Here is a 13,215-nt window from a genome sequence, read left to right as displayed (position 1 = left end):
AAATCACAGTATGGACTCTTTTGCTTCTTTCACATTGCATGTTTTCAAGATTTTGCGTTGTAGCGCGCATCAGTGTTTCATTTCTTATGGTTAAATAACATTCCACTGCATAGGTAAACCGTATCTTACCTACACACTCATCAGTTCAGGGACATGGGGCAGGTTCCACCTTCTGGCTATTATGATTATTGCTGTTTTGAACATTTGTACCCAAGTTTTTTTATGTGGACACATACTCTCATTTCCAAGAGCAGACTGCTAGGTCATATAATAATCATATGCTTCATCTTTTGAGAAACTGCCCATTTTCCAATGGGCTGCAGCATTTACATTCTCACCAACACTTGGTTTTTGAACATTCCAAGTTCTCTACATTCTCACCAATACTTGTTATTACCCATCTTTTTATTACAGCCATCCAGGATGGGATGAAGTAACATCTCGCTGTGATTTCACTGGCATTTCCTGGATGGCCAGTTATCAAAGCCCACTTTTCACCAGCAGGCCAAACTATCTCCATTCCCACAGGCAAAGGTAAGAACTCAAAATACAAAAGCTAATCAGAATGAACACTGACTACAGTGGCAAAGCAGGATGCTGAGCATTCCGTGTGTGGTGGACTCATCAAAGAATTCCAGCATTCAACCAGTACCATGGAAGGGTTCCCACCTGCTAAACATTGGTGGCTGATTGTATTAGGAATTATTTTATGCATGCCATTGATCCTCTGGGCTGTTTCCTTGCCAGTACCATGCCTTTTTGGTACCAGGGATCAAACTCCCAACCACATGCTTCCCAGGCAGGCACTGTGCTGCTGAGCTACATCCCCAGCCCTTACCATGCTGTTTATATCACTGTAGCTTTGTAGTATAGGAATTGTGACACCCTCTATAAGGCAGGATCTCAGTTAGTCATTGTCCAGGCTGAACTCAAGCCTTCCATCATCCTGCTTCAGCCCCCCAGAGTACCTAATTATTTTCAGGAAAAAAATTTAGACCAGATGTGAATTAAGACTGAGAAACTTACAAACACTGAAGTTGACTTAAAGCGGGATAATTAGTCTGGGTCTGGATAATAATAGTAATTTCCCCCTTCCCCTTAAGAGCTTGAGATATAGGAAGAAGAGTAATTTTTCTCAAAAATCTGATAAAGGGATTATCAACTTTTAAGACCTTAACATGTTTGAGGAAATTCATGGACCATCATGCTAATACGAATTACCTGTTTCTGAAAACTTTAGGACTTAACTTTTTAATTCCTTTAAAAAAAACTAAACAGAACAAAAAATCTACATGAAAGATAATAAAAATGATCAAATAACTATTAGCTTTAAAAGTAAACCTTTTTCCTTTATTTTCCAACGTAAGGCCCCGGGCCTTGCAGCATGTATTAATAGTATGATTCATCCATCTTCTAAGAATTTTCCATGTCCCAAGGCTGCTCTACGCAATCCATTGTTTTAGTTATTTCTTGGCACACAGCTGGCTATGAAACTGACTGCGCTGAACTGTAAGGTGTCTCACAGAACTTTCCACTGTGGGAAATTTCTAAAACATTCATAATCAAGCTAAATGGAAATGTCATCATAGCTCAGGAACCAAGAAGGTCTGGATCAACTAACATAATTTCTAAACTAGCTTCTAGGCAGGAAGAGGAAACCTCTGCCCAAACACAAGTGCAAAGGCTGTCCTGGACTTTCTCTAAGGGCTTGACAATGAAGAACATCAGACACTGTCATCAGTTTACCAAAAGTTACCCCAGGATTCTTCTAAAAATACCTAACAGGAAACACTTTTTCAAACCCGTCTGTATTGTCAGAACCCACACTTCTCAGATCTGTCCTTCTGCTCGATTATATGGTGGCCTCATTTTTAGTCCTTGTAAAATCGATAGACCATTTACAGTGCAAGTATCTGTCTGGAGTATGTACTTTCTTATTCAATCTGGTGTTGACAGCAGTAATCAAATTCGGTACATACACCAGCTCTATTATAGCTCCGCAGCAACTGGGCTGCCAGCCTCAGTCCATTCTCATCAAAAGGAAAGAGTCGAGCAGACACAAAGTTACACAGCAAATCAGCTGAAACTCCAGGTCTAATCCCCACTCCCCCAGGGAACACACAAGAAGTCATCACATCAGGGAAGCAGAGGTCACTGAAGGCACATATCTATCTCAATCTTCCTGTTATCTGCAAACCCTCCTGGTGATAACTGTCAGTCCCAAGGAATGAACCTGACCCTGCCAGCCGCAGCGACAGCCAAGCCTCACCCTGCAACACAGGGAGACTGCAGGACAGGAAGAGTTATGGCCTTCCTGTGAACTCTCTAGACACGCCTACTTTCTTTTCTCACTTTTTTTTTTTTTGTACTGGGGATAAACCCAGCCCCTCCAACTCAGGCAAGCACTCCACCTCTGAGCTACAGCCTCAGCTGTTTTAAGTATTGAGAGAGGGTCTGGCTAATTGTTCAGGCTGCCCTCAAACATACGATCCTCCTACCTCACTCAGCCTCCTGAGTAGCTGGGATTGCCATCATGCACACCCTTCTCGAATACACTGTAAAACATTTTGCCCAGATCAGAAAATGTTAACCTTATGATGCAAACCAGATTGGCTTAAAAACAAAAAGTTGAACATAAGACATAAAACTGACTTGGAAATTCACTTAACTTGGCAGTTTCAGAATTCAGATTCTCCAAGAACATTAGATTTACAGATCTGATTTAAATCTTTTCAACTAATGGGGAATTCAAGATTCTAGATACAAGCACCACTTGAATACCAAAGATACATTCTTTTCAATAAATTGTGGGCTACAGGATGAATGTGTCCAATTCCCCTCACCACCACCACCATCGCCCTACACGCACACACACACACACACACACACGCACGCAAGCACGCACACACGCAGTTCTGCTTCCCTTCATGGTAACGAGACAGTGTCATCATCAACGCCCCTGCCTCACAGGCTGGAACAGTTCTTTCTTCGTGTTTTATCTGGCACCTTACTCACAGCATTCTGTAAACATGGGTTCGTCCCTTTCACGGCCCCTTGGTTCCAAGCCCCAGCCAAAGTCAAACCAGAACTTTTCCCATTTGAGAAAAGTTAAGGCACAAGTCATAAACCCCGTTAAATTCCAGGGCAATTTTCCCTAATCAAGCACACTAATAGCTCTGCAGCAAATGTATTTTATGATCGGTGAGAGGATCAGAAAGGATTTTTAACAAATCCTAACAGTTTAGGTCAGGCTTCAACACCTAACAAGTTCAGGCCAAGTTCAGGTATATCCGTCAGATAAATTACTAAAAAAATACCCTTAGGGTCACAGAGCTCTTTCTGGATACTGAAACTGCAGAATAAGGACTATGGATCTGTAACCACCAAATCCACAGTTTCTCCCACCACCCACCCACCTTTATGGCAGCTTTACCCTAAGTTCTTGGGAAAAGTCACCAGAAACATCCCCTCTGGTTCCAGGTTCATTCACCCCCACTGGGCCTGCAGAACATCTTTTTAAACATCTGCAACTTCCCAGCTCCAAAATCCTTAAAGTTTTCCCCATGCCAGGATGGAGCCTGATCACCTTTTCTAGGTTCCTATGGCTCCCCACAATCTGAACCACATCCCCCTAGCTGAACAGGCCATCTACACAGCATTACATTGAATCAGAGATTATCTGTAGTATCTACTAAATGTCAGTGATGTATAGAGTTCTTCTGTTGTCTTGTTTAAGAAACAATGACAGGAAAAAAACCAATCCATCTTTACTGTAGATGTAATTATTTTTCAAATTTTTTAATTCACAGATAGCTGAATCCACAAATATGGATCCCACAGATACGGAAGACTAATTGTACTTTTCCAGCACTCAAAGGTCTTGTCAGAATTTTTAACTCATTCTTATCTGGCTGGCTAGGAAAGTCTACCTTGGTTCTTGATCAGAGTAAAGATCATTCACAAAATCCTGTATGTTAACATGGAAAGAACTTTTAACATGATTTCAACAATATGTGTCTAAAAATATTCATTAAATTACGTTGGTATTGGTTAAAACAATTATTAAAAAAGAAAAATACCAAAGCCAGGAAAAACTTTTAAAAATAAGCAAACTCAGAAAAGTTATGCCAAGGTTGGTATTTAATGAGTTGAGTGATTTTTCATGAGATTATGTTTCCAAAGCACTTAGATATAAATAAAATTTAAAATCATGCCTTTATTTCCATATTAGCATACCAAAGGAATTGAATGATTCTATAATCAACAAAATTGAGTCAAATCTAAGTTCCCATCATCAAAAAGCTAAGAAACAACCGACAAGTATAAGGGCAGATCTTAAATACTGACTTTATACTTAAAATAATGAATTAAGAAGAAAATTCCTAAATTATAATCCTTCTCATGATTATCTCAGAAAAGCTGCATCAAAGTACTGAGATTCAGAGGCAGACAGCAATCCCACGGAATCCCTTATGAGCAGAGAGAGAGGCGGTAGGTACGCTCAGCCTCCCCCTGCACTAAGAGAGGTGAGGACGGCTCTCAGTGCAGACACAGAAGCATCAACTTCACAGAACAACCCCAAGCCTCCCAGCAGGTGACAGCGACCTACAGCAGAACAGCATATCACTACACAAAGCCAAGTGAGGCCAGCACTTCGCAGCAGGAAGATCCAATCTGAAGCCCCAAATCGCTCACTGCTCAGGGTAGGGCCCCTGGGATGCCCACTCCACCTGCAAACATCTCACTCCATTGGCACAAGGTCACTGCCAGACCTCTTCTGGGAAGCAGGATAGTAATTAACGAGAAGAGTAAAGAGCTGAGCGTGGTGGTGCACGCCTGTAATCCCAGCACTCGGGAGGCTGAGGCAAGAGGCTCACTGCAAATGTGAGTCCTGCCTGGGCTTAGTAATGAGTTCAAGGCCAGCCTGGACTACAGAGCGAGACCCTGTCTCAAACAACCAAAAAATAAGATACGAAAAGACATCAATAAAACAATGCACATATTAAAAGAGGAATTTTTCAGTATTATTTTTAAAAAAGAAGGAAGATTTTGTGAATTACGTACATGTTGCCATTTTTACAAATCAGTGGGCAGTTTGGTGGACCACAGGAGCAAGGACAGAAGTGAGTTTTCCTGCAGTGCATTCATCAGCATCAGTGAGGGAAAATTCTCTAGTTCCTGGAGAACTCTAAAACTCTCAGGCTTCATGATAGGGTACCAACAAAGATTGCTATAGTTGCTGGCAGTGATACAATCCAGCCAGAAAAATGACAAGGAGTCTTGTGGAACCCACCAGCCTATGGATTCAGATGGGGTCACTCTGATTTTGCCCCCTTAGCTCTATACTGCCTGTCTTCCTGCTGGTTCTCCCCAGCTAAGTGTGGTGGCTTTAGCCAGGTCCTGACCACTATAATATTGTCACTCAATTGCCTGTGGAGTGACAGGCTGGCTTCTAGCCCCAACTTCCCACCACATCGGCTTACTCTGTCCAGGTACTGTCCCTGAACTGTCCCTATGTACAAACTGGCTTCACCAAGCGCTGCCTCCTGCAGTCCCTCAGACACTGTGTTATGCACCCCAGTGCTGGTCACAGGACGGCTTCTTTTTTCACGCAAGTGCCCTCATGCAAATCTGAGGATGCTGGGGCCTCAGAAGAGGTGGGCAGTACTCTGTGTGAGTCATCTGTAGATCCAGTCTGCAGCTGTGGCATGCAAAGATGGTCCTGGGTCATCATGGGCACATCCGCCCAGACTGCTGAGTCCTCCGTGCCTAGGGAATGAGAAGCGGACTAGGGGGTACTATAGGAAGGATCCAGTAATCACCACATTTGTAAAACCAATCCTGAGGAACCGGCTGGGCCTATCTGACATCAGCCTCAAGATTTCCAACATGGCACAAGGGAAGTCCCAAGAGCTAAGGAACAGCGGAAGCAGGAATGGTTATCACTCAGCAGGCTGAACCAAGAGACTCAGCAGCTGTTTCTCCAGGCTGCATACCCCAGGACTCACTGATAGGTTTGGGCAGCAACTGTTCCAATCAGTTAGCGCAGCCTTGAAGAGAACCAGTTCCCAGCGAGGCAAGTGACTCAGCACCAGTGCTACAGAGGGGTGGACGTGGCAAGGCTGTGTCGGCGTGCCCCTGTGGGTCAGGTTCGAGGACTGAGACAGACCAGAGCCTCAAACAGGGAAAGACAGGTGGAGGCTGAGTGAAAGGGGGCATGATTTGTACTCTGGAAGGAACAAACACCCAGCTGGCCTAGGAGTCACAAAGAGGGAGGCGGAGGGGAACACAGGGCTCAGAAACGATGTCAGAAGGTACAAGAAAAAACAGTGATACAGAGACAAGCCCAAAACAAAGACAGAAGCCATGTGTGGTGGTACACACCTGTAATCCCAGCACTCAGGAAGCTGAGACAGGAAAATCACTGAGAGTTCGAGGACACCCTGGAGTATGCAGTGAGTTCAAGCCCCCTAGACTACATAGCAAGACCCTGTATCCAAAAAAAAAAAAAATGCAAATTAAGAAATGCAAATTAAAAACAAAGCCAGGCCTTCTTATTCCAGGGCAAACAGCTTGCAAGTTGGGACTGCTGGTGTAATTTCACACAAAGTCTCACGTCCTGCAAATGTTTCTTCTCTATAGAATGTCCACCATTCAGGCAGTCAGTGTTGTTCAGCTCGGCATGGGGCTGCCAACCCACTGCCCTTCCTCCTGCTGGACCTGTGCCTTGTCATAGCAAGGCCTGCACCCTCAGTAACCCCAGAGACTCCAAAGTTATTTTTAGGAAAGTGAATGATGCTATACGATACTTCCGCTTCCCCAGAGGCCCAGCCAAAAACCAAAGGAGGCCCAGCGGAAATACACGTTCCTCAATAGCAATGAGGTTCCAGGGCTTGGGTAGCAGCAGCAGCAGCAGCTGCAAGCCCAAGCCTCCTCATGCCAGCAAACTGTAGTACGAACACATGCCACAGAGAAGAGTGTTCAGAGGTCAGCCTTCCAGAGAGGGAAGGACAAAGGGAAGCAAGGCTAGGACTCTGAGGGTGTGGACATCACGCCCCTGCTGGAGGAGGGGGGTGACCCTTCACATGCCTTGCTAATCTGACCCTATACACACACACACACACACACACACACACACACACGTATACATTCCAGAAAGAGGGTGGGGGAGGAAAAGGAAGTGAAAGTGACTCTAGGTACTAGATTTCATATGCAAGAATAGCCAGCAACAGGTGCTGAGTTCCGGAGAAATTAAGACTGAAAACGCCTCCACAGCACCGGGAGCCAAGCACAACCTAACATTAGACCATGATGTCAGAAGGGCAGACATCATCCTCTCCAGCCAGGAGCAATTTCATTACTAAAAAAAAAATTACACAACAGACCACAAGCTTGTGGGGACTGGATAGTACGTGAACAATAAGGAATGAATGAGTAAAAAAATAGTGAACAGAAAATTCTCTTCATAAGTAAAGATAACAAAACATCCTGCCTTCAGGGTAGTCTGTAAATGTATTGTTCCTCACTTCTCTAAGAACAAAAGGTTGGAATCAGAAGCCAAGGGCAGCTGGGTGTTTGTAGCACAAGCCTATAATCCCAGCATTTGGAAGGCTGAGGCAGGAGGATCGCTGTGAGTTTGAAGTCAGCCTGGGCTACAAAGTGAGTTCAAGGCCAATTTGAACAGCACAGTGAAACCCTTCTCAAAAAGACAAAAAAGAAAAAGAAATAGAAAAGAAAAAGAAGCCAAGGGCAAAAAAGACTAATGAGCTGTACAACAAGGAATTTCTAAAAACTCACCCCAGCTAGAGCTGAGAAGGCCAATTTATCATCCTTGGAGATTAACAGATCTATACATGGGAAATTCTCGTCATGAGAGGACCAAACAGGACACATAATCATGCAAGCCAGCAGTCCCCAACCTTTCCACCATGGGGGCCAGTTTTATGGAAGACAATTTTTTTACTATCTGGTGTATGGAGAGACAGGTTCATTCCTGTTTTCTTAGTAGTAGTAGTAGTATCTGCTTGTGGTACACAATTCCATTCCATCACCACCTCAGCTGCCCCTCAGATCAGGCCTTAGGTTCTCACATGAAGCAAAGAACCTTGATCCCACAAAAGCACAGTGGGGTTTGCACTCCTATGAGAATCTAATGCCACAGCTGTCCTGGCAGGTGGCAGAACTCTGGTGGTAATGTAGGGAGGGATGGGGCTATAAATACAAACAGAGCTCTCCTGTCACACCTTCTGCTCTACAGGCAGATACAGGCTTGGTCGTTATCCACCTTTAGATTTTCCTATGCTTCTATTTGTTTGGTTGTTTGTTTCTGAAACAGAGTCTCATTATGCAGTTCGGGCCTGGACCTCACTATGTAAGGTCCCAAACCTGCCTTGAACTCTTAGGGACTTTGGCCCCAGCCTCACACATGCTGAGATTATAAATATGTGCTACCATGCCTGGCTTTAAAAAAAAAATCATATCAGTGTAAGAACGTGATTACACAAATAAGAGGTTTAAGTACATTAAAAACAGTAGTGATATTAGTTATCAGAATAAAGTATCTGGGGGCTGGGGATTTAGCTCAGCGGCATAAGCGCTTGCCTTGCAAGCAGGCAGTTGTGAGTTCGATCCCTGGTACCGGTAAAAACGAAAAAGACAAAAAAAAAAAAAAAAAAAAAGAATAAAGTATCTGGAACACACATAAGGATGCATCACCAAAATTCTCATAATGTTTCAAAGAACTGGTCAGGAAAAATGAAAATACATTGCAGTAAATGCCATTCTAAAATTAGTATAGAGAATGACTCCATTTAATGACACTTTAATTTTATTTAAATGTGTCAATTTCTCTTTTGTGTATAACTTAAACTTTCTCAAGAGAACTCTCTCCCTATATATTTGATGTTTTTAAATTTATTTTTTTTCAAGTTATTCCTGCCAAAATTCATGAGGTAACACCCAAAGGTCCTGAATAAAATTCTTAGCTGAGAGCCAAATAGCCTAAGTGTCCACAGACAAACAGGAACAGTAAATCCTTTACAAGTGCTTTTGCTTGTACAGGGTGTTCTCGTCCTTCATCCCTAGGCATCTGTCATCCCACAGGATGGGCACTGCACAGGCAATGAGCAACAATGCCATGAGCAAGACCTCCTTGTCCCAGTCCAGGTGGAGACCCGGGCTTGAGGACCTCGCAACACTAAAGTTACAAACGTGTGAACCAGGAAAGCAATTAGCAATGGTGATAAAGGTCCCAACGTGAAATGCAAGGCAGGGTAACAGGTCGAATTCCGCTTCAGAATGATGTCATCAGGCTTCTCCAAGGAGATGCAGTTTAATTCAATGCCCAATCCCAGGGAAGGAGCTGGCCTGAGTCTGGGGCCACAGCGAGACCAAGAAAGGCAGGCGCAGAAAGCTGGCCATGCAGCTGGGCGGAGCGATGGATAGTCAGGGAGGAAATGCACTATAAAGACAGCACCTCACCAGGAGTCTCTAAACATCTGCGTTTATACACGCGTTCCCCTCACTTTCTTGCAAAATCTTGCAAATCCTTCCTCCAAGACACACTCCCTGCCTCTCAGGTACAGCAAAACCCCAGGAGCTAACATCTTGCAGTGGTCCCACAGCACCTCACGTGCGCACTGCCATGCTTCCCACCACCTCGTGTCTGTTTCCAAGTATCGGCACCAGGATGATGCAATAAATAGCAGGTGAGCGAGCAAACAAGCCAAGAGAGAAACAGCCAAATTCAATGAATGCAGAAGCCCTTGCTTCATTACTCAGTGGTCAGAGATCTGGACTGGCGTGTTGGTTACACCTTATTCATCAACAGTTGGAGGAGCAGGATGACTTCCATCCCCATAAAGTTTTCAACACAACAGAGGCTTTGGGGCAAATCTTGTTCCATCACAAAGAATGAGTTTCACAGCGTATCCTTACAGCGTATCCTTACACAGTGGATCCAAAGAATTCACATCCGACAGACATACCCAAAGTGACAGGGTCCCACCCTAAAAAAGCCACCAGTCCAGTAAGAGGAGGAAACCACAACTTCAAAATGGTAAGACTGCCGTGTTAAATTTTTTAACATCGCTAACATATTCCAAAATTTTATTAAGAGATAATGTTTTTATTTTTTTTTTAAGTTTCTAGAACACCAAGAGGACAAATCATTTAGAATCTGCTGCTCAGGAATTTTCATGCTAATTCTTGACTGAAAGAGTCCTGCTTCAGTTTCCTACCAAGGAGTAGATGAGCAAATGCCTAAGTGATCACAAAATTGTGAGCCAGTCTTCTTTACCTGTCTGTGCTTCTCCAGCGATGACGTGTGTGGATTCCGGGGCCACTTCCATTCCTCCGTGGCTCAGCCCGTCCTCCAAATAGAAAGAGAATTCCCAAACCACCAGCGCATGCTTTTTCAAGTCACCAAGTTAAATGCGTCTCCCTGGGCTCGCAAATGTGTGTGGAGGAAGCCAAACTGAAACCCAGGGCCCAAACAGTATGGGAACGTGGAGAGATGAGTCCCTCCCCAACCGCTCCAACCAGAATGGTCGCATTCCTGGCTCCCAGCATGGCCCAATCCCAGTCTGCACCTCCAGGCTTGCCAGGCACCAGGCCTGTCCCCTTAAAACCCAACCTGGTGACAGCTCTTATCTGCCGGGAACAGCAAGGTGTGCATTTCTACAAACACCACTGTTCCAGCTGCTCCACAAACAGCAAAGCTGTTTACATTCAAGCCAAATAGAAATCTGGGTGAAGATCCACTGAGGAACTGAAATAAAATTGTTTTATGGTTCTACCTCTTGCAAGGGAGTATGTTCTTGCAAATTCTACAATCACTTTCTCAAACCCTGTACATTCCAAATGAATCTCAAAGCTCTTAGGGAGCCATCCATTAACATATTAAATAATATATGCTTTCAAACTAAGAGGTACACAATGTCTCCTGGATCCAAATTAGAAATACTAGGAGCTTCCTGCTGGTCTCAAGGCACAGCCCTCTGCTCATGTCCTCCTGCAATTACTGGGCTCTCCCAGGCTTCCTAGGGGCCAAGCTCTGCTAGCTTAGCGCCTGCCCTGAATGTCGCTCTCAATGGCCCCCACTGGGAGCCCTTCTCTGACCACCACCCCCTGCTGTCCCCTCTAGTGAGATCCCCTCAGCATTCACTATCACAGCAGAGCACAATGCTAACCCTATAGGTCACTGTCTGTAGATCCTGTAGTTCAATGTCACTCTCGTCTACTAGTCTGTACATATTTAAGACACCAATATTATATCTAGCTGTCTCCCTCGCTTTATTTACTCATAACTCAAGGCTTCTGGAAGGAGACTGAATTAAAAGGGCTTCTAGCTGGCTTGCTGTTTCAAGTGGGGTCTGGTCGGAAGGGGCAGGTGCCTAAGGGAGTGGCCTGGAAGGGTTTATCTCCCTCCAGGCTTCTCCCTTCTCGTTCCACTTCCTGTCCTCCATGCCTTGGGCAGCTCTCTTCCTCCACACTCCTCTGCCATTGCTGCCCAGGCCCTGCATCAGGCAGTTACGGACTGAAACCTCTACAAACTGTGAGCCAAAATAAACCTCTCCTCCTCTACGTTGTGGGTGGCAGGTACTGTGTTCCAGCAATGAGAGGCTGTAATAGTTGTGTTCACCAATTCTGTTGATCGTGCCCAGTATGGGGCCTGGTGTAGGGGGTGCTCACTTAAAATGATCCTCTCTGTTAAAATACGTTTGTAACACACTGCCAGGGTCTGAGGAACAAATGACAGCTGGAAGCTGATACCTTTATCTGGGGCTGTTACGGGGAAGTCCATAAACTTGGTCAGAAAAAGCCATCAGATACATTCAACAACTTTTGACAGAAATGTGTAACTCCATCCACTGAGAAGGAAGGTCACAAACACAGGAGTAACACTCCCTTTGCCTGCATCAAAAATGGTAGCTGTTTTCACATCGCAATATAGCTGCAGTGGAAACCTGTGAAGAAATCGCTTGGCTTGTGCCACTGTAGAGTGTAGCAGTTGGAATTGCCAGAGGTTATTACTGAGTGCGCCAGCAAAGTGCAAACACTATCTATCACAGGTTTAAGTATTTTGAAAACTGCATGTCAGTATAATTGGTTCCCTGAGTAGTACATGTATTTTATTTTATGCATTCAAAAATATTTGACTGCAGCCTCTGGAAGGCTGAGGTAGAAGGATCATGAGTTCAAATCTGGACCAGGCAACTTCGCAAGAGCTTGTACTGAAATTTTTAAAAATAATAATAAAATAAAACAGGCTGGGGATGTAACTTGGTGTAAATATCCATTACCAGAAAAAGAATCTGGGGGGAGGGGCAGTACGCCTTCATTAAATTGCAAGGGTTATGAAGGCAGAGGGAGGGGGGTAAGTAAGAACCCTAATCTATGTCACTATCATGAAATATAAACATCTCGTGCATCAAGAAACACATTTTGTTTTCAGTGGATTGAATATATTTTTCACTCACTGAAGAGGAATAAAAAAATCCTTTAAAAAGAGGATAATTCAGAATAAACTAAAGGGTCATTTCAATAATAAACACAAATATCATACAAAACTCTGAAAGGAATCATTCTCAAGAAGAGACAGGCAAGTTTCATTGACTGCACGGCTCCACTACTCTGGATATGCCTGACACCCCGAAGAAGAGGGGGTCTTGAGCCAAAAAATTCCATCCGCTTAGATCTGCAGACCCCTCCCAGGTTTGTAAAGTGAGGCTACCAGACACAGGCAGCTGTGTAACAGGTAACACTTCTACCTCTATCTTGTGTCTCCTCAGCTCTGGCCTAGCAAGCGGAGATTGGCCCAGGCTATTTCTGTACCAAGGTTGTGGGTGTCTGAGTCTCCGTCTCCACCCATGGGAGGAGAGAAGAGATCACTCACACCTGACCACCAGCTGCTCTAATCAGCCAATGGTTAAAGCCGTTAATGCCCCCACGTCCCCAGCAACAAAGGAGGCCTGAGAAAGGCCAGGCTGGGCTGGAGTCAGAAAGCAGGGCACCATCCAGGGGCTGGGTGCACAGAGCAGATGTGGGAGAAGACCCCAAAATCAAGCTCTGCAATCCTCCCAGGCAGCCTGTGGGCTTTAGTTGCAGGCTGAGGCTTCTCTAACACAGTGAGGGCAGGGACCGGCCAGTTCTGCTGAGCAGCTCCAGATCCACTCAGCAGCTTTCTCACCCTCTCCAGCCATGGAGACATGCACC

The 13,215-nt window shown here is 44.7% G+C and overlaps 1 protein-coding gene across 3 annotated transcripts in view; it reads right to left on the bottom strand.

The window, feature by feature from the left end:
- Utrn (utrophin) overlaps positions 1-13,215 on the bottom strand; it is a 502,327-nt gene that overhangs the window by 448,556 nt on the left and 40,556 nt on the right. Inside the window, exon 1 of one of the 3 annotated variants that reach the window (XM_063233436.1) lies at positions 10,298-10,623. The exons of the other annotated variants lie outside the window; for them this stretch is intronic. Coding sequence (XP_063089506.1) covers positions 10,298-10,349 — 52 coding nt within the window. The 5' untranslated portion in view covers positions 10,350-10,623. Of the gene's footprint in view, positions 1-10,297; positions 10,624-13,215 lie in introns of those variants that run through there. 3 annotated transcript variants of the gene reach the window in all.

This window comes from Cavia porcellus, unplaced genomic scaffold (assembly GCF_034190915.1).
Source record: "Cavia porcellus strain 051 isolate PalLab524CR breed Dunkin Hartley unplaced genomic scaffold, mCavPor4.1 scaffold_22, whole genome shotgun sequence".
Lineage (NCBI taxonomy): Eukaryota > Metazoa > Chordata > Mammalia > Rodentia > Caviidae > Cavia > Cavia porcellus.
This window is presented reverse-complemented; position numbering and strand designations above follow the sequence as displayed.